General features: G+C 47.0%; 1 protein-coding gene and 1 long non-coding RNA gene across 3 annotated transcripts in view; one reads left to right on the top strand and one right to left on the bottom strand.

Moving 5' to 3' along the window:
• Positions 1-22,303, top strand: part of FBXL13 (F-box and leucine rich repeat protein 13) — a 1,354,404-nt gene that overhangs the window by 1,239,629 nt on the left and 92,472 nt on the right. Inside the window, exon 20 of the mRNA XM_078679367.1 lies at positions 16,351-16,514. Coding sequence (XP_078535493.1) covers positions 16,351-16,514 — 164 coding nt within the window. The remainder of the gene's footprint in view (positions 1-16,350; positions 16,515-22,303) is intronic.
• LOC144822187 (uncharacterized) overlaps positions 1-22,303 on the bottom strand; it is a 534,981-nt gene that overhangs the window by 420,344 nt on the left and 92,334 nt on the right. The window lies entirely within an intron of this gene.

Raw genomic sequence — 22,303 nt, 5'->3', positions numbered from 1 at the left:
ACACAGCTAGAGATAGCGAAGGGCACTAGACAGGGATGCCCATTATCCCCCCTCTTATTTATACCTGCTTTGGAACCCCTGCTGTGTAAGCTTCGGACAGAGGCGCACCACAGGGGCATACGAAGGGCCGCGACGACTCATGTGGTGTCGGCTTATGCGGACGACATTGTCCTCTACCTGGGAGATGTGAGAGGCAGTCTAGACCCTATCCCTGAAATATTTGAAGATTTCCGGGCATTGTCCGGCCTCACGATCAACGATGCTAAGTCTTATGGGTATTGTTTCAACGCCGCCGCGGATTCAGCCCAGCTGCGCTCCCCCCCCCCACACCTTTCAGGTGGCGACAGTGACTTTCCGATATCTCGGCATACAAGTATACAGGGAAGCGGGAAGTAGGATTGACGGGAACCTGGGTAGAGCGATAGCTGCTCTGAAGTCGCAGGTGCAGTTCTGGACCGCATTGCTGCTATCGGTGGCGGGCAGGGTGGCCATTGCTAAAATGGTTGTACTGCCCCGGCTTATATATTTCTTCACGAACTTGCCCTTTATGGCCCCTGCGACCATGTTTAAAACGCTGAACACTATGCTTACGGAGCTGATCTGGGGGTCGGGTAGACGGCGCATTAGTTTGGCTAAGCTGCAGCTGCCCACTGCTGAGGGAGGTATGGGGGTCCCTGATATGTTGGCGTATGGTTATGCGTGTCAACTGCAATGGCTGGCCTACTGGCTGGTGGGCCGCAACCTACACGAAATAGGCATGACGGAGGCGGACAGGGCGAGGGGCGTCATACATACATTGTTGCTCCCGAGGGTTGAGATCCCTAGGACGACACCACCCCTGCTTAAACTTGCCATTACTTGCTGGAGGAAGGTGGTGAAATACACGAACGCAACGTCCTCCTATGCCCCCACGATACCTCTACTAGGGCTACCAACGGGAACGGGCCCGTTGTCGAGCCGGGTACTAACTGCCTGGCATGATGCGGGCGTAGTGCAGGTGGGGGACCTGTTTGCGGAGGGCCATGTCATGAACTTCGCGGACTTTTGCAGCTCACACCACGCCCCGGGAGGACTGGTCCTATTGCATGCTGGGGTACAGCGCTACATTACGCAGACATGGGCACCGAATGGAGACGAACCTCCCACGAATCCATGGCTCTCTATGCAGTACTTAATGGGAACAGGTAGCCATTTGACGAAGTGGATAGCGAGTGGCATTAGGACAGGTAGGGCAGCCTCACTACTACCCCTACGACACAGATGGGAGGGTGACATTGGGAGGGCTATTAGAGACAAGGAGTGGGTACGAAATTTGAAATTCCCGAAGAAAGTATCAAGAAACCCAAAATGTAAATGTATCCAACCTATGGTGCTGCATAGAGCTTACCTCACACCTCATCGTTTGCACGCCATGTTCCCAGATACGGCGGACACGTGCCCCCGATGTGGAGCAGCTGATGCGCAATTACTGCACATGTTATGGGATTACCCTAAACTGGGACACTATTGGAAGACAGTCCATGATGAGCTGACCAAGCTGGCTCCGGCCAGACCATACGCATCTATGGAGTATAGCTTGCTGGGGTTGGGCCCTACTGAAAAGAAAAAAAGCGTAGCAACACGATTTGCCGATCTGGCACTGCTGCTTGCCAAGAGAACCATAACTATGCGGTGGAAGTCGGCTAGGCCCCCAGACCTATATGTGTGGCGGGGAGAAGTAGTGCGATGGGGGAAGGCAGAGGGTATGGCGCTGCAGCATGAAGAGCGTAAGGGCCTCAGGAGGGCTCCGATATCCCTAGATTGGAATGCTATTGTTGGGGCTTTTGAATCCGGTAACGATGATAGTATGTCTTTGTCATCTATGGGCGATTAGAATGGGGGTCTACGGGGCAAGCGAGAAGGGAGTTGCTCGTTCACTACACGATACCCCATGTACCACGGAGCGAGCACGGATCCAGGTGTAGAGGAGTATGTTCGATACATATTGGACGTAGAACTATGGGTGAAGATGGCAGAGTGATGTCTGGGGGACAGACATGGACTAATGGGATCACGTACCAAGTGTAAATAAAGTGTAAAAGAAATGTAAAAGTGTCAGTGCTAAGGCGGAAGCAGGTGGGGGGAGTTAGTGTGGGAGTAGTTGATAAGATACCGGAAAACTTGAAAATGCCAATATATGCAATATTATGTGTGATATATATGGAATTTCTGTATAAGAATAATACGATATGCAATTAACCCATTTGTATATGTCCATGTTTAATGCTGATAATAAAAAGATTTTTTTTTAAAAGATGTACTTGTGGAAAACAAGGCTTTCCCTATCAAATAGTGCTAAATTGACCGAGCTGTCAAGTTTTACATGAAGTTCATGTTGCTGGTTGCTGCAAAGTAATATTGTTTAATAAAAACAAGTCGATGTTCAGCTATGATGAAAAAAAAAAGACTGACATAGTTCACCCACATCTGGGCATACCTGGGGCACTTAGGGCGAGAAAGCTAAAGACACGCAGACGATGGACGGAATGTATAGCAAATCAAACATTCACCCCCAGTCTATAGAAATGGGTTAAATCCATTGTTCTTTTGCCCACCATGCCACCCCAGTTTAGACCCAGCCATATGCAAATCAGTCTTGACCCTGTGCCTCATGTTAACATTCCAGACCGGACTGCCAAAGCAGGTCCTCCCTGGGCCAAAAACAAGCACCCTGGGAACGGTTTGATGCCCTCATCAGCCAGGCTAGCTTGAATCCAGTGGTACAGTGAGCCCGGGACCCATGATGGATTTAGGCCCAGATCTCTGTACTTGGGGGAATATTTGACAATGTTCAACATTCTGTCCATCAATTGTTCTTTATGCATTTGTCACCCCGAGAGGGACAGGTATGTCCATACGTGGGTCCCGTGCTCTCCATGCCACTGGAGTCACGCTAGCCTGGCTGATGAGGGGTTAAACCTTGATACCGGTCCTAGGATGCTTGTTTCAAGTCCAGGGAGGACCTGGCCTAGCAGTTCGGGCTGGACTGTTCCCATTGGGAGCAGGGGCAAGACTGAGTTACATATGGCTGGGTTTAAACTGCAATGGCATGGGGAGCAAAAAAACGATGGAATCAGGCCCAGATCTCTGTACTGGGACAAATGTTTGACATTGTTCAACATTGTGTCCATCAATTGTTCTTTTTGCATTTGTAAAATAATTGAAGCACCTTCACAGGGCGTTGGTAACACGCCTGTGTTTCTTGATATCGTATTATTTGCATGGATGATATGCCTGTGTTTCTGGTAAATCTCAGTGAATTTACGTTAAAAATTGCAAACTGAATGTTAATCGAGACACTTACATCCTAGAAAATACATGTAGTGAGAAGTTAGGCTAACAATGGTTGTAAACCATGATGAAGGTAGTCATTAAAGAAAAATTGTACAACTAAGCATGTGATATGAGCGGACCTGTGAAGGCCATGTTCTTCAAAAAAAAATCATAGCGATTGATAAATATATCAAAATAAGGTTAATTAAAAGTAGCAAGGTTCGATAATCCGGTCTGCAAGGTAAATTTATTTGGTAAGATATAAGGGTGGAAATCGCCGAAGCAACGACTCACCAAAGCATTCGGTAAAGCTGTGTGATGTAGCTCGATTGGCGTTCAGTATAGTTGCCATATTGGAGCGCTTTTAATACCCTGCCACTATGTCCACGCAAAGGAGACTCACCTAAAAAGTGTGGAGTGTAAATATGCTCGTCGCTAGGTTTGTGTGTTTCTAGAAAGTTGTTTTATGTGTATTCAAAGAAATGATCACCAAGAGACTCAGTGTGTTGCAGTCAGTATCGCGGGAGGAGTGTCTCGGGTACTTACGGGGCAATGTATTGGAGGGGTTGTGAATATTGTATAATGCCCAAGGTTGGGAATTTAAAAAGACCTCTTAGGGAAAACATGTCAAACAGGATATAAACATTCAAACGCTTGTGTGAGCAAAAGTGTCCCTAGACAACTGCAAGCAAATGTAATGACTCTAAGATGGCGACAGTCTACGCCTACGTGAAAAGCCTAAAAGTTTCAATAGGGGCCAATACAGGACCACCTAAAAGTAAGTATAACTCTCGGAAAGTGTGTGTATGGTTGGTAATTAGCTTACGCTGTTATTAATTTTAGCTAACCTTGCATTACTAGAGCTTCGCTGAAAGCCTTACTTCAAGCTCTCATGGGAAGAGAAGCAACAGCTGGTGTAAAGTGAGAGCCAGTGTGCTGCGCACTGTGAAAACTACATCTGACATTTGACCTTAGTCTTTCAGTGCTCCGCATAGTGAACAGATAAGAACATGTTTTACAGTCCTGTTTACTATGGCACTGTTGTAAGTGAAAAAACACGAGCACTCTTGACGAGGAACCCACCAACAGGAAGCTTTCCCAAACCCGAGCATGAACTTAGAAAAAATAGTGTCCCAAAATAAACAGATAAGCACCAAAGAGGAGAGATACAAGTAGTTAGGCGCTGCTCCACGAGGAGGAAACAATTGACAACAAGGAGGAAAAAAGAGGAAAGCCTTTTTAAAGTGCAATTGAAGTAACAAATAAAAAGGCACTGGGCGGGCTGTAGGCCCTCAAAGTGCGTACAACATGTCTCAATGAGACAGTGCAAGCGCTGCCTAGGCTCGACCTAAACAGCCAGCAAAGAAATAGCGAATAACTATTGAACAAAAGCATCCTGATTCGTTCAGACTGTGGGAAGAGGAGGCAGCAGGACTTTGTGCATATTCATTCAGAGAGGAGGTAAGTGGATGAACCTTGCTTTCTCTATTTCACACTCTTTTGCCTGAACCTGGGACATCACACTAAGGAAGTCTTAAACGAACTTGGATACTGCTCATTGATGAACATTGAACACATCAAGCCGCATAACCATTTGAACCAGGGGATGTGTTTCACCAATATGGGTGATCATTTAGTCATTCAGCTGGTTACTACCAGATTCTCCTTTAACACAAGGCCATACAATGTTAATAAAACTCAGTTATCCCTCTGCCAGCATCATGGAAACCCCACAAGGCCTGTTAGCTGCTTATCAGCAGCAAACAAAGAAGACAAGAGCTGACATGCAGAAAAAACATCACAGCCACCAAAATAAAAAACATCCTTAAGAAACATACTTCATTAAGCTGCCTGCCGTTCATTAAGTCACCTGGTAACAATCATCTTAAGGACAGTCTATGCCTCAGGATATCTTCCATTAATGGGTAGCTGTTCTGTTAGTGAAATGATCTGATTTATGTAGATGGCAATAGGCAGCAAGAAAAATGAGCTATAAATAAGGGCAGACAAGATAAGACAATACTGTGTAGCCGCTGACCATTACCGTCAAACACAGGCACCATTAAATGGCCCATCATCTACCTCTGATACCTCCAGCTGCAAAAGTTCGACTGAGGAAACCTTAAAGAACATAAAACCAGCCTTCATGGTAAGAATATCTTGTCCAAGGACCTTTATGGAAGGCTCGACTAATCAATCAACAGCTCATTCATTAACTAAAGATCCATTCATTTTCTGCAGTAAATGGTCAAATTATCATAAATTATAATTGTGGCATTATCTCAACACTCTCGCAAAATGGAAGTTAAAGTAAATCTAATGCAGGGGATGACATCAGCAAATACAAGTAAGATCCCTGTCCACAACTACTACACGTTCAGATTCGTATATCCAACTGTATACACCATAGAGTTCATTCCTTATTTAATCACATTGTTTATTGTTTTGAAACCATAGACAAACTAAAAACTGGCATCACATCACCAAACAAAGTGATACCTGAAGAACTGAAATAATTTTACAGCATGCACATTAAAAACGATTATTGCCTAGCATTTTTCTTCATAGGATTAGCTTGACCACAAATCCTATATTTTTGTGTGTTTTTGGGACATACCCTGGATTTATATACATATTCTTCTGCTCTGGCACACCAGTTCATCCTGTGGACCCATTACTGCTGGGGTGGAGCCTTGGTGAAGCGCCAGTGTCATCCTTTGCCACGTTTGCCCAATATGAGCCTGAGCCCCACCAGGTCTCTGATAGCCCGTGGACCTCGCCATTAACCCTAAAAGTGTCATCTGGGGTCAACTACAATGGTTCTACCCACCACTTCCGACAGGATTGAGGGTATTCGGGACCAGTATCTCTGTATAATAGGACATGTCCACACTGTGTGGTAAAAATTCCCCAAATTAGTTTGGCAACTAAGGCAATTGGGGTCCAGGCCATGTTTCCTTTTACTGGGTTGTATGACACACAATGCTTTTTATTCCCACATGTTCCTTAGCAACGTGGGCAGAACAACTAATGCGGGTCCGGGGGAGAGTGGAACTTGTGTGCGTCCCATACATCAGGTGAAGCATGCCGTGCTGTTGACGCACTCCAACTCCACCGCTACTAGTGTCATCTCGGTCGGAGGAGAGCCAGTCATTGACTGGTATGATTTGATCTACTCCATAGTATAATTGGATGTTTGCAACACCCATTCCACCATCATACAGTGATAAGAGGCATTTCCTATATGAAATACGGGGTGGTTTGCCTAACCATAGAAACCGTAATGTCAACATGCGTAGTGTTTGGAAAATTGATTGTTGCAGCTCATGGGGGAAGTTTTGGAGGGCATTGAACAGTGGTCTCCGACCTTTTCTGTAACTAGAGCTGCTTATGTTCAATAAAAATCATTTCTAGATACTAATATCATTAGTGCTGTAATAGTGACCACACCAGACAAGAGTACATTATTGGCCACCATGACCGAGATAACTACCAGTGATCACCACAGTATGTCAGGCTGGATTGCCAGCAGTAAATTAAAAAAGTATTTATCAATTTAGAACGCCTTAAAATGATATTACATAACAGCAATAACTGTAATGCCCCGGGCACCAGGGTTATGACATTAGTAATAAGTCTGCCCAACGCCACATGATTTATAACTCAAATATCAGCTTTAAATAGGTTTTGGAAATTTAGCCATTTTTCTCAAAACCTCCGGTAATGAGCTTTAACAATACACATATTTTCATCTAAAAAACAATCTCTCAATTTTGATATACATGTATTGATTTAATCAAGTAAATGTGTCTCATTTTGTAGGCTAGGCTACATACAGGAGAGCAACTCATAGTTAGGTGTAGGGCTACCAGTAACTCACGAGCTACTCGTTGGCGAAGGCTGGTATAGAGCAATTGGGGAAGAGAGATAATTTTAAACAGAGCCGCTGTACCCGCCATGTTCATTAAAAGAGAGTTCCCTATTTCGGAATCCTGTTTTATTCGAGTGAGCAGATGCACGATGTTCAAATCCCACATCCACTGTTAGTCAAGTTTCCTGCATGCTTAGATATTTAAAATGCTTAGGGGCACTGCGTAGGGGAGTAGAATGTTGAAGGCCGGAATGGTCCCCAGACACCAGAAAGTAGGCAGTCTTCATCCAGTTTAAGGATAGGCCAGAGGCCACGCAGTAGATTTTTAATATGTGCATTAATTGGGGTAGTGATTGTGGGGGTCATTGATGTATAAAAGGAGGTTGTCTGCGTATAGGTAAACTCTGTCTTCCTGCACAGCTAGCCATGAATATCCGCAGAGCTGTGACTCTTGAGAGATCCATTCCGCTAGGGGGTTAATAGGAAACTAAAAATGAAGTGGGGACAGAGGGCATCCTTGTCTGGTGCCTCGTTTAATTAGAAAGGGTTCAGACATCGCACCATTCACCCTGATATGTTCTCAGGGCTCCGTATACAGTAATTCTGTGGCACGGCGGAAAACAGGGCCACAATTTGTCTCCTCTCCAGGAGGCAAAACATGAAGGGCCAATGCAATAAATAAAAGGCATTTTTGAAGTCAATGGAAATTAAGACTCATATCTCCCTGGATTCCTGGGACCTGGCCAGGATTGTGTTCAGTTTCCCAAGGTAGTGTCCGGTTCTACGATGGGGTAAGGTGCCATTTCGGTCGTATCTCACTAAATCTCAGATTACCAACAGTAGTTGGCCTACACTTTGGCAAGTATCTTGGCCAGCAGGTTAATAAGAGATATAGGACAGTATGAGCTACATTAGTCGGAGGGCTTGCCTGGCTTCAGCATAATGAACATGGTCGCTTTTTAGGGGAACCTAGCTCAGGTGTCTTCCCATGTGGTAGACCCGCAGCCTTTTCACCCACCTTATATATACAAAATTGGGAGGAGACTGTGGCTGAGGCAGCGAAGTCCATCAGTTTTTGCTTCAATGAGAGGCGAATTAAGTCCAGAGAGTTCTTTAAGTGATCATCATGAGCATCTGTCAGTTGGGCCTCTGCGCCCCTGATCTGTGCTTTAAGGTCCAACACCTTTCAGTGTGCTCAAGCATACTAGTATTAGCTAAACTGTGTTCTCTCCCATACATCCTGCAAACAGCGATAGAGGACTTAAAAAATTCCAATCCAACGATAAACCGAAGTCCACTTCAGGCAGGTGCTATGGACTGCAACTGCATAGCCACAGAAGGAATAAAGGATTCAGAGCTAATAACAAGGATTGACAAAACATATGACAGCGGACAAAGTCAGCTCACTCCAGGCATAAAAAAACCAACTGTGCTGTCCTTCTTGAAATAAAAATAAATGTAAACTTTCAGTTGGCTGAACAGACAGAGACCACCAATGAAACTATGACAAAATCATCTAGTGATTCTTCCCCAACCACTCTGGCATTAAATGAGTGGTAACAGTCATACCTCACTACCTCCTGTGGACTCAAACTTATTTGAACTGGTGATATCACAAAAGAACAGAAAAAGACAAACTAAACAAGCAAAACGAATTACAAATGTTATTAACTTTATGTCAAAGGAAATACCAAAATCAGATACAGCTCCTCAAGGGTAGCAGAGAGATTTTCCATTGCAATCCATTAACAGATACGTTCAAAGCCCAAGACCATTCTGCACTAGAGGTAACACCTGACCAACCAGTAGAGCAATGCAAGGGGGGCTGGGTGCGCATTACTCACCCGTCCCGATGGTCTTACGGCTTGTTGTTTGCTGGGGACCCTTGCATAGCTCCAGTCCTTCGTGGGTGAGGTGGTGGTTGTGTTCTCTCACCTTACTTCCTGTGGCTTCTGTTTGTGTTTCGGTTGTTCACTTGCACATGCGCGTTTCGTTCTTCTCCCGTGGCGAAACTATGTTCCTGCCTTTCAGTGGACTGGATCTTCTGGTGTTTCGTTCTCTTTCGTGGTTGCACTCGTCTGGGCTTTTGTTACTTTGTGGAGGCGAGTCGGTTGTGCAGGATCATTATACTCTGGGTGAGTGTGTTGTTTCTGTCTTCGGGTGTTTTATTTCCTGGTGGCTTTTCGGTCACTGCTCCTGGGCTAGTCTGCTACCTCTCTGCACCACATATTGTCGTTTATGTGTGAGGCATGTTGTTCTGGGTGGCGGTTGTTGGCTGTGGCCTACTCCATTCCAGTCCCGAGGGGCTGGCAGCCGGCGCAGTCTGTTTCGGGGCTCCGACTTGGTGGTCCTGCTCTCTGCTGCTGTCTCGTTTCGGACTCCTGCACATCGTTATTTTTGGGTCATGGTTGGCCCAGTACTGGATGACGTTTTTAACGTACTCTGGGTGCGTGTTATTTGTTTATTTGTGTATACATTTTGTGTTATTGCTGGTGGGGTCTCGGTACCCCGTTGGTGCGCTGCTCTGTGTTTGCCACTCTGCTTTCGTTGGTTGTTAGTGGTGATTCTGGGTCCAGTTTGGTGCTTGGTTCCCCCCATTATGGCCTAGTGTTCTCTTACCTGCTTCTGCGCACAGTATGTGTTTGGCCCACAGCATTGCTACCCTGATAACTCTTGTCATGTCTGTTCTAAGGGGTTTGGCAGGGTCGTGCCTGATTTGCACCTGGTTGGGAGGCAGTCTGGGAGTACCCAGTGCTGTAGGATTATGCGACCTACGATTTTATGCTTTGTGTGCGTTGCTCCTCTGCATCCTGGATTTGGTGCGCTATAGCTTGGTTTTTCTTGCCTGCTATGTGTCTCTGTGGCCTCGTGCTTGTTGTCTCTGACTCTTGCTTTGTCGGTTATGTGTTGAACGTCTGGAGGTGGTTCTTGTCTCTGTGTTGTTATCAGTGGGCACTATCGCTTTCTTTGTTCCCGTTATTTTACTGACTGTTGCACGTCCTTCATTCATTTCCCGGTGGGTTGTATGTTCTTGTCCTTCCGGGTTTTGGGCCTGTGGTCTCTTGTGGGTGGGCTGCTTTTGGCGCCTGTCCATCCTTCTCTGGGCTGCTTCAGGGTCTTCCTCCTGGTGGGCTTGCCCTTTCTTCTCCGATCGCTTCCTGGGGGTTGGGGGCTCTGTTGGGGCCCTTCTGTTGCCTCTCCTTCCATCCTGGGTGGCCTTTGTCTCGGTCCCATGGGTTCTGTCCCTTGCCAGGCAGTTCCAGTTGTTGGGCTCCCCTGCTCGTGTCCGACGTGCTGTGGCTCTTTGGTTGGTCTCCTACAGGAGCCTTTGGTTGGTAGCGGCTTGGTCGGGCCGGGTTCGTCTCCCGCCTCTGCTGGGGTGTGCGATTTACCCTATTCTTGCGGGGTCGCCTTTTGGCTGTCTCCCAGGTCCTTCTCAGTCGGGTCCTGTTCTCTGATTTCGGCTGCCCTCTTTTTGGTTTTGGAGCTCTGCTCTAGCGGGCTTTTTTGTTTGCGGGATCTTGGTGTTTGTTCGGCCAGGTACCACATGACTGGAGTTAAGCCTTGCTGGAGCCCCACTCGGACTGGGCCTCCCCCCCCCCCGGGACGTGCTACAGCTGGACCTCGCCCCACCTTCCTGTCCCTCCCCATCACGTTTATTTCTTGTTTGGGGCCTTCCGCGGGGTGTGTTTCGGGTTCTTCCCTTCCGGTTGGTCTCTGTGCTTCTGGGCCCTCCTTGGTTCCGGTTTCTTCCCGGCTTTGCCGGTTTCCGTGGTTGTCCCGTCTCTTGCCCCGGGGGTTTCTACCCCGCTCTGCCTACGGGTGCGGCCATTGTTTTTCCGGTTCTGATGTCCCCTTCCCGGGTGTTGGTGGCCTTTTGCCATCCTGTGGGGCGTGCTTGGCTTTCCGGTCCGTACTGGGTAGGTTGCTTCTCCTGCTGATCGGTTTCTTGTCTGGCTTGTGTTGGCCGTTCCTTGGCTTTTCTGGGGGTTGCCCTTGCCCTGCGGGGGCTTCTTGTTTCTATTCAGGAAGGTTTCTCGCCTGCCTCGCTCTCCGGGGGCTTGCTGGGCTGGCCTCTTTGGTTTTTTGGGCTGTCCTTGACTGGGTCACTTGTTCCATTTTCTGTTTGGGTTCCCGGTGGTGGCTCTTTCTGCCTTCTCGTCCGGGCTCCCGGCTTGGCGTTTTCCTCTGGTCCCTTGGTTTACGGGGGTCTGGACTTTTCTGGCCTGGACGGGGCCTTTGTCCTATTGGTGGTACCCTCCTGGGTCCTTCTCTCTTGTTTTCTATGGTTTGGTGGCTTTGTGGGCTTTGTGTCCACTGCCGGTGTCTGTGTTTGCCCTCATGGTCCAGGTTCGGTTCCTGGTGGGTTCTCTCTTCCTTTCCTTCTCCTGTGATCATTGCGATATGTGCCTTGGTGCTGGGTGTCATCGTACATCTGTTTCCTCGGCTCCAGTGATTCCCTTTTGCGGGTGTTGGTACATGGGGCACTGTCTCATGTGTTATGATTCTGGCTGGCACTGGACAGGGGTTTGTCTCCTGCCACTTCTTTTGTGCTGTCCCACATTGGTATGTGTTTGTACAGTGCCTTTTTGTCCTGGGATACTGGGTTCCACGGTTCTCCTTCCCTGGGGCCCAGCGCTTTTTGTGTGTATTTTGTATCTTTCTTCTTTATCCCTGGTTTTAGGAGGCAGGAGCCGGCTGGCTCGGGTTTGCTCCCTGGAGGTTCTGACATTGCTCTGTCTCCTACGCCCTGCTCTTCTGGCCTTTTCACCTTTAGTGTGTTTCTACCTGTGGCCTTGCCTCCCTATCCGCTCCTGTTCCTTGATCGGCCGGGTCGGGCCTGGTTGTGGGCTGGCTGTGGGCCTCCTGGGTGCTAGCTTCGGCGGCTTGTTTCCTTCCTGTGGAACGTTCATTGATCGATTTGCTTGGCCCCTGTGCGGGGCGTTCTCACTCCTCCGTGCCTCCCTGCCGGGTTTCTGTTTGCTTTCTTGGGCATTGTGGCCTCTGGTGGGCTTTTAGTTTCTCTCTGGGGGCGTGGCCTTGTGCCTGGTCTCTTCCGATCTTCGGGCTCCATGGGTGGCCTTTTGGGCTTTCCACTGGTGGCCATTTGGGTTCCCTTGGGGGCCAGGCCGTTCCTGCGGCTTCCTGGGTCTGCTTGGCCTTGTGCCTGCCTGGGTTCTCTCATTGGTGTCGCGCTACCTTCCGGGGGTTCCTTTGTGCGACTGGTGTCCGTGTCCCACCTGTTGTCACCTTCCTGGTGGGATTTTGGTGTCTTCCTTTTTTTGTAGTTCAGTTGGCATGCTGGGTTCCTTTCTGCCCCTCCATCCGTTCTTACGGCTCCTGCCGGGCTTTTTGAGTGGCATCTGGTTCTGCTTCTTGGGCTCCGATGTCTGGGCCTTTCTCCCCTCTTGCTTTTGGCTGTCTGTTGGGCAGTCTTGGTGTGTTTGGGCCGGCTTGCTGCTTCGGTTCTGGGCCTGTTTTTTTTGTTGCCTTTGGCCCCGTGTGCTCCGGTTCCGTGCTTTTTCTGTCCTCCCTCGGTGGTTGGTTCGGGCGGTTTCTGGCAGTCCTACGAGTCCCGGGGGTCTCTCTACCTGGTTCTTCCTGCTCGTGGTTGCCTCTCGCTTGGTGGTTCTTCCACTCGTCTGGTCTTTTGGGTTTGCCTGCTTCCTTGGCTTCCCCTGGTACATTGGTTTCTTGTGAGTTTCCATGAAGCCTCTTGGATTTGGTATGTGCTCACTTTGTTAGTCATGTGGCGAGGAAGACTAACGAGGAGGTAATGCCCCGGTTACTTACCGGTAACCTTCATTACTCCGAGTATAGTCTACCTCGCCACATGAGTTCCCATCCCTCCCTCCCTGTCTGGCTATCGGCTTCATGTTTCTGCTTGGTAGTTTCAGGCTGATGGGTTGGGCCGGCCCGCCTCTTATAGAGGTCAGGTGATAATGGGTCGGACATATTGGGAAGGGATGGGAGGCATGGGAGGCTGACTTTTTGCTTTGGAGGGTTCTGGTGTGGAGCTGAAGCTCACTTTGTTAGTCATGTGGCGAGGAAGACTATACTCGGAGTAATGAAGATTACCGGTAAGTAACCAGGGCAATACTGCCACAGAACAAGTCAGACAATGCCACGCTAGATATCTCAATCGGAGCAGGCGGTGAAATGAATGTATGAAGCATGTGGAGCGCAACCGGCAGCAACTTTCTGCCGGAGAGCATTTAGATAACAAGGCACTTTCACTCTATCTCACTTTAATGCCCTCACCGAGATGTCTTTTTGGGAGAAGTTTTGCTGACTTGTTTGACTTTAGGGCCGGGTATTAGACCCTGTAGCGCAATGTGGGAGGTTCCACCGCAGATTGCTGAGGAGAGATGGGAGCCATTTTAAAGAGCATTTCCTCGTACCCGAGACCAAGCATGCTAACCCGCTATGCAGTGTAGCCCATGCACTCAAACAAGTAACCTGAGACGAGAACGCCGCTGCTGCGCACTCAATTTATTTGTTAAAAACAAGCCGGTAATGTCCTGCTGCAGTATAGAGAGGCAGGGGTGGAGGGGTGTGGGGGGGGGTAATGGAGGCCAGCAGAGTGACACGATCTGTGGTGGGGGAGGGAATTGAAGCGCGGAGAGAGGCACGCAAGGCTTAATGAGCCTTGACAGAAACCCACATGGTGACTGCCCGCGTGCACTGAGGCCAGGAAAAACCTCCGGTCGCACTTTTAAAAGCCCGTTTACTAAATTTCTCCCAGAGCAGCGCATGCGCTGGCTCAGCGAAACCTAAAAAGACCCCATTAATAACGGTTCTAGAGACACTTTAAGATATAGATGCAATAAACATGCCGGTTCAAGTATTCGTAAGCATCTACTTTAATCTGAGTTTAATCCATAGCAGCCCTAGAGGCACCCTAGCAGCCTCCTTAGTCTTCAACATAGCCTAGGTTTACACAGTTGAAATTGAAGGCTTCCTCTATTAAACCAATTAAATACACACAAGTTACCAAACACTGTGCCTCAGTCCTGGACTACACCTGTGCTAGCCTTCCTCTGTTTAAAGTGTACAACATACAGGAATGTCTTATAACAACTATAAGAAACAAACATTGGCAGCAAATACAAAACAAAGGAGGAAGAGTGGGTCTCCCTACACACATGCAAACTCAATGATGCAAGGAAATTCTGGGCCTGTGTAAACTCCGTGGACAGCTTAACCCAAAAATTCTTGGTGAATCTCATACCAGAAATTACATGGGGCAAATATATGCCAGCCCTATTCTGCCAGAGCAGTAAGGATGTGACTAACAAGATATTAGCTACATACTTGGGATCAAACGGGATCTGTGAGAGCCAGGAGGTTCTGATCCCTAGAAGAATTATAATTCACATAGAAGTATGACTGGCTGTGTATCTGTGCGGAGGACAGGGTGGGGAAGAGATATAATGAAGAACCAGTGTTATGTGGAGACCTATAAGGGGGAGATATCCCTCCGGAGAAGAACCCTCACTCACCATTAGGTGACATGCTTCATCATTTGGGTTCCCTCCTCACACCGTAGTGTGGGCTACAACTTCCCTAAGGGAGGAGATGAGGTGTTTTCTCCAAAGAGGTGCAGAAAAGTGTGAAGGGTGTGATATAAAAATGTTGAGTCCGCTGAAAGTTTATTAGGTCGTCACAGAGACATGGTTAAAATGCGAGAGGGGTAGGGATTCAACAGATAGTCACTCTTGCCTGCCATCTCACACAGGGACGACACCGAGATTTCAAACTGGGCACCACAAGATTGTCCAGGAGCACGGAGAGTGCACGTGACTTTTTTGCACAGTAGTTTCACGTTTCCCTCTAAAAAGAAGAGGGACGTTGAACACTGGGCCACTCAGTTCCAGTGGGGGCTTGTATACCTTCTCTATTTCACTTTTATCACTTCTTGCAGTGACTGGATATTTAGGTCCTGACGAATGCCTGTTGGCAGAAACCTGTTGACCTAATGAACTTTCAGTGGACTCAAACAGACATTTTATATCCCACCCTTCACACTTTTCTGCACTCTGCCCCTCATTCATCTTTTTCCACGCTCATCTCCGGAGAAAACAACATTTGAAGAACTCCCAACTATAGTTAGAAATTCAGACTCGGCACCAACTGGTTACGTTTTTCTGCACCGACTTTTGACAAGGGCATTCCACATACCAATGAGGCCACGCTGACTTCTCATAGGATCAGGAAAAAGGCAGTGCAAGGCACTTACAGGCACATGCATCAATATTGCATTTTGCGATTCCTTAATTGCGAAAAATAAGGAATCGCAATTAAAGAATTGCAAAATGCAATGCATCAAGAAATCGCTAAATAAATTGCGATTTCTTAATATTCCTTAATTGCGACTCGCAAATTGCGACTCGCAAATTGCGACTCTCAATTAAGGAATACCTCCCCATTCATTCCTATGGGCCTAGAGGCCCATAGGAATGAATGGGAAGACATTCTCAATTTGCGATTCGCAATTTGCGAATCGCAAATTGAGAATGCGATTTCAAGGGCGCAGGGGTGTCCAAAGGACACCCTGTTGCACCCCTGAAATCAATCTGTGCACATATGTTGTGCACACACATGCCCTAAGGGCATGTGTATGCACAACATGAAACTTTGAAAAATGCACAAAAGTGCATTTTTCAAAGTTTTCGCAAATTACCATGAGGTTCACCCTCATGGTAATTTGCTCCAACCTAATTGCGAATTCGGAATTTTTTAAAGTGTCATGCATTGCATTTAAGGATTCGCAAAATGCGATTCCTTAAATGCAATCGCAATTTGAGAATTCTCAAATATTTGAGAATTCTCAAATTGCGAGGGCCTTCCCCCTTCATGCATTCCAAAACCAGATTTTGCGATCGCAAACGGACGATTTTTGCGATACGCACCGTTTGCGATCGCAAAATCCTTTGATACATGTGCCTGTTAGTGTATACACAGGAATTCTATTGGACAGTCACCTGTTAACGATGTTTAACAATTCAAAGGTTAAGTGCGGCTCAGTGCTTAATTTGTGCAGACGGTGGTAATTTACTTCAATTCAGGTGACAAAAACAACCCTGTTGCCTGGATGGCATGTTTGTGAGCATGTACAGCATGCTAAATTACAAGTTTACTCACAGCCTCATCTACTCTGTCTGCAGATGACTGATATCAGTATTCAATATCTGACAAGTGTTTGCCGCTATCTCCATGTCTTGGACATCTCCGGCTGTGTACACCTCAGTGACCGGGCACTGAAGTATGTTCGCAAGAGCTGCAAACAACTCCGGATCCTCAAGATGCTGTACTGCAGAAGCATTACCAAGTAAGTGTTTCATAGTTTCACCACAGAACGTCTAGAATGTTCAAATGTTCAGAGGTCTATATGTCGAGACATACAGTTGTTTGATATAACTTATTCTTATAAGGCCTTGGAAAAGCAATTCTAGATGTACATGTGTACTTGTACTGACTATTCTATATATGGAATTTATACAGTTGTGTCACATGGTAACAATCCAGATATGTTTTCTGAAGTAAACATCTGCAATTTTAATTAGGCACAGTGTTTTTGTGGCATCAGTTGTTTAGTAAACTTTTGTACTGCAAAAATTAAGGATTTCAAACAGCTCCCCAAACTTACATCTCCCCAAACAATCATTCAAGGAAAACATTATATCATCCACCTCTCTCTTTGTCAAGTTTTAAACATTATCATTCCACCATCTATATATCCCCTCATTATATGTCAGTTCAGGACCCACTTAGGGAAGGTGTCAGGGAAGGTGGAAGTAGCCATGTCTTCAACAATTCCTAACTCTTAGGTAAATCAGAAGAAATAACGGTGGGGAATTCAATTTGGTGACAGCTGCTATGGAAAAAGCCCTATTGTCAACCATATTTTCTAAAACCTAGATATGTCAAAGAAATTTCTTTTTAGACCTAAACAAGATTTTGGAACAGTGCCACCGTATAATGCCTATAAGTGATGAGTAGAAATTGGTTTATGCATCAGGCACATTGATTTTGCTCTGTTACAGACAGCGAGTGGAGTAAGGCCAGGGCCGGCTAAAAACCACCACACACACAACCACACATACAACCACACACACAACACAACTACACACAACCACGCACACAACCACACACAACCCAAACCACACACACAACCACAACCACACAAACAACCCCACACGCACAACCCCACACGCACAACTACACGCACAACCACACACACACACAAACAACCACAGACACACACACAACCACACATACAACCACACTCACAAACAACTACACAAACACTCAACCACACACAACCACCCAACCACACCCACACACACACAACCACACACACAACTACACACACACACACAACCACATACAACCACACACACAACCACACACACAACCACAAACACAACCACAAACACAACTCACACACAACCACACACACACCACAACCACACACTCAATCACACACAACCACAACAACACACACAACCACACACTCACAACCACACACACACACAACCACACACACAACCACACATACAACCACACACACACAACCACGCACACAACCACACACATAGCCACACACACACACACATCCACAACCCCACACACAACCACACACACACAACCACACACTCAACCACACACACAACCACACAACCACACACACAACCACACACACGACACACACACAACCACACACACACACGACACACACACAACCACACACACACAACCACACACAACCATACAACCACACACACACAACCACGCACACAACCACACACAACCACACACAAGAACAACCACAACCACACACACAACTACACACACAACCACACAACCAAGCACACACACAACCACACACACAAAGCCACACACAACCACACACACAAAGCCACACACAACCACAACCACACACACAACTGCACACGACACACACACAACCACACACACAACCACACACACACACAACCACATACACAACCACACACACACAACCACACACAACCACACACAACCATACAACCACACACACACAACCACACACACAACCACACACACACACCCACACACACAACCACACACAACCATACAACCACACACACACACAACCACACCCATCCACACCCACAACCGCACACACAACCAAACCCACACACAACCACACACAACCATACAACCACTCACACACAAACACACACACAACCACACCTATCCACACCCACAACCGCACACACAACCACACCCACACACACAACCACACACACACAACCACACACACAACCACACACACACAGCCACACACACACACACAACCACACCAAGCATTGGCATAGCCAATAGGTCTCGCCTCTGGGACCTTATAAGTGTTTAGCCACGCAACAGTTGTCGTGGTTGCACCAAGGATATTGTGCTGCATAACTAAATATTTAGAAGGTCCCAAAAGGGAGACCTATTGGCTATGCCAATGCTTGTTAATAAAGAAGTGGCAGAGGGTAGTTTTAAGGGTTCAGGAACCTTGCCTGAGGATAAAGAAACATTCATGATGGCATGAGTCTAGCATAGAGTAGCTTTTATGTAGGTAAAGAGTCAAAGGGTTCAAAGGTGAACCAGAAGATACAAAACTATCATTGCAAAATGGTCCACAATCAGCGCGTAAAAGTATGAGTGAGAAAGCGCTGGACTTGGAAGAATTGCAGGTGATGAAGCAGATTGAGAGGATTGGGAAATCTGTTAAGTAGGTTGAATGGTAGAAATCTTATTCTCAAAAAAATCTGCAATACGTAAGACATCTGCAGAATGGAAGGAAGTAAAGAGTGCCCTTCTATGTAGCACTTATATATTGGAATGCTTTTTAACCCTTGGTTGACATCACAATGATGCTTGAAGGAAGTAATCACCTGCTCACCGTTAGGACTGCAGTCCAAATCATCCATATCACCACCAGTCTGCCTTCCGTCTCCTCCGTTTCCCTCTTTTAAATCTTCCAGAAGACAAACCTCACAAAAAGGGTCTGCCATCCATTAAGTCTTCTACATTTCTACATGCCGTTGGGCGATCTATTGTTCATGGCTTCTAGGTCAGGCTTCAGTGTTATTAGATTTGGCAGATTTATTTCATGGTAGTTATACACCTTTTCTGATGGATACATCTAATAGCTGATTCTCACCTTTAAAATAGTCCCTAGGTGCCAGACTGGATGTGGCTGTTTTCATAACAGTGCTCCCACATACTGCAAGGTGACGCCATGTGGTTCTGCATTGGCTTTATTCCGTCCAAAAGGTAACAGAGCATTGCCCCAAATAAATGTGACCCCTGTTCACCAACATCAGTTTCTTTTTAGGTCTCGCGACCTATCAATGCGCATGCGCATTGAGCGGAGTGAGATATAAAGGGGCTTAAACAGAGCTTACCGAGATCGGGCGATTCCATGCAGTGCCCGTGAAAGCTCGCTCAATGCGCATGTGCATTGCCATAAAAAGCGCATGCACAGACACCAGCCCCCCTCCCACAGTCATCCCCCAGCGTGCGCTGTGCCAACAAGCCTTTGAAGTGAAGCCTAGCTTCACTTCAAAGGTATCCGCTACCCCCGCCCCCTGCTTCACACGTTTCTCACATTTCTCAATCTCCTCCCTCCCTCGCCTCCCTCGCCCTTCAGCGTGCCTTCAGCCTCCATCCTCTCCCTTTTGTGCGTTTCCCCCTATGCTGCGCTCTCTGCCTCTGGTCTTCATCCATGTCCTTGTGTGCTAATCCCTCTTTTGTGTTCCTTTTTCACCCGTTTGTTTCTCCCCCATTTACGTGTTGCAATCTCTCCCGTTTGTTAGTTCCTACCACGTTCCTCTCTCTCTCTATGTTTGCTCCCTTCTGTATTCCCTACACCAATACCATGGGAAAACAACCATACCCAGGAATTCACAATTAATTCAAAGGGAAACACTGGAATTCAACCCAAATCTGATGCTGAAATCTTGAACGTTAGCAGCTTCTCACATTCCTCTCATTGCTTCCCCATCACAGAAGCTACAGGACGATAAAGAAAGTATATGGCATGTGCATGGTAGAGTGTGTTAGCGTTTTTTCTTTGTGCAAGATCCAAGACCATAAAGCCCTATCAGGTGGATTCAATTTCACAACTGACTCTGGTCAACCAATTAATACAGTCATTAAATGTGAAGCACATTAGGTTCCACAAGAAAGGCAGAGAATATTTAAGTTTCAAACTATGAAGATTTATTAAAGGTTAATCGCTTAAAGTAAACAAAAATCAAGGTGGTATTGATTAATCAAAATATGACTGCATCAAATAATTAATAAATGTGCACACTTCTAGAGCGCATGGCTACTCAGAGAGTGTCCTGGTGCTGCAGGCAGAAGCAAATCAAGGGACAAGATCGTAACAAACTAAACAAGTGGGTTTTTACGAAAACACTCCTCATTCAGCATGTTTCTAAGATAACAAGCATTGGCATAGCCAATAGGTCTCGCCTTTGGGACCTTATAAGTGTTTATCCATGCAACAGTTGATGTTGTTGCACCAAGGATATTGTGCTGCACAACTAAATACTTATAAGGTCCCAAAGGCGAGACCTATTGGCTATGCCAATGCTTGTTTTCTGAGCCTTCAAACGCAGATCTGGAGCGTCTCTCCCTCTTTCGTTGGTATTGGCGATTTTTCAAATGAAATTCCAGAAGACAATGGAACAATGTCCCCATCAAAAGCTATAATATTCAAACCATGTTGTAACTCGTAAACACATATAAGTAATGGACCTGCACTAGAAATGTCTTTGGTGTTTGACCTCGAGGTACAACCCCAAGTTATACGTGAACGTGCTTTCATGCACCCTAAGGCAACCAAGTACCTTGAAGCAAAGCTGTATGTCGGCGAACATGAAAACAAGTCACAGACTCAGCGTAAGTCTCACTCCCACTCTAAGGCAGGGGTGCAGACCCCCTCTCGAAGCCAATCCCCCCAGTAGGTCCGATCATCTTTGTGGTTGAAGTCATCAGAAAGTCAAAGTCCAGATCAAAAAGAAAACATAAGATGGCGAAGCAAGACTCAACGCCATCCCGCCACTCTCTAAAGACAAGTTGTGAGGGTGTCAAACTGCCACTCTGGTTTTTGCTTTATCCCCATTGAGGAGGCAATTACACAGTTCATCCCAATGCAATAGTCTTCGTGCCCCACCGCCCAAGATTACTTGACGAGTTGCCAGCAGCACTAGGGCTATCTGTATGCCCCTCAAGGAGCGCAGGGGAAACATCAGAGGGTTCGGTAAACCCAGGATGGTGTATGCTGGAAAGCCCGGGAAAGTGGTATCAAATGCCCTGTCTGACATCCCAGACCCGTACCCAGAAGTGCGTCAGCTTTGGGCAGTGCCATAGCAAGTGGACTAGTGAGCCTGTTAGTCCTCATCCCCTCCAAGCAAGTGGACTAGTGAGCCTGTTAGTCCACATCCCTTCCAGCATTTCTCTGAGCGTCCTTCGTCCCATCTGTGGATGCGTTCAGGTGTAAGATACCAGTATGCTACCACCTTGTATGCTGATTCTGTCCCAGCAGTATTATGCGCTGTATGGTGTGCTCTGTAGTGTATGTCCGCCCATTCTTTATCTGAGAGTGCGCGTCCCAGTTCCTTCTCCCAATCGATGCTGCCCCTTGGTTCGCCCTCCCTCCTGCCCCTTGGATAGCATCACATAGAGCTCAGAGATGAGATGTTTGTCATCGCCTTTGCGCACAAGCCATTTTTCAAAAACTGTGAGTGGACGAGAGGCCGCAGCTTGATATTCAGGGGAGGTCACCCAGTGATGCAGTTGGAGATAGTGGAATGCATCAGCCTGAGGTTGAGAATGTTCCTGTCTTAATTGCTCAAAGGGAATTATCCCATTGGGGTCATACAAGGAACCTACTCATTTTCATCCCTGTTCTCTCCATCTGTTTAACACTTCTGAGCCGCGTCCAGAGGGTAAATCGGGCTAGTCCACTATCAGGGACATCAGCGAGGGGAATGTTGTTAGCCCCATCACGCAAGTCACCCTATCCCAGACTTTCAGAGTTGATGATGTTACCTGGGAGGAATATAAGCCCCAAGCTTT

This window comes from Lissotriton helveticus, chromosome 1_1, assembly GCF_964261635.1.
Source record: "Lissotriton helveticus chromosome 1_1, aLisHel1.1, whole genome shotgun sequence".
NCBI lineage: Eukaryota > Metazoa > Chordata > Amphibia > Caudata > Salamandridae > Lissotriton > Lissotriton helveticus.
Note: the sequence above shows the minus strand (reverse complement) of the source record. Positions and strands in the feature narration are given on the sequence as shown.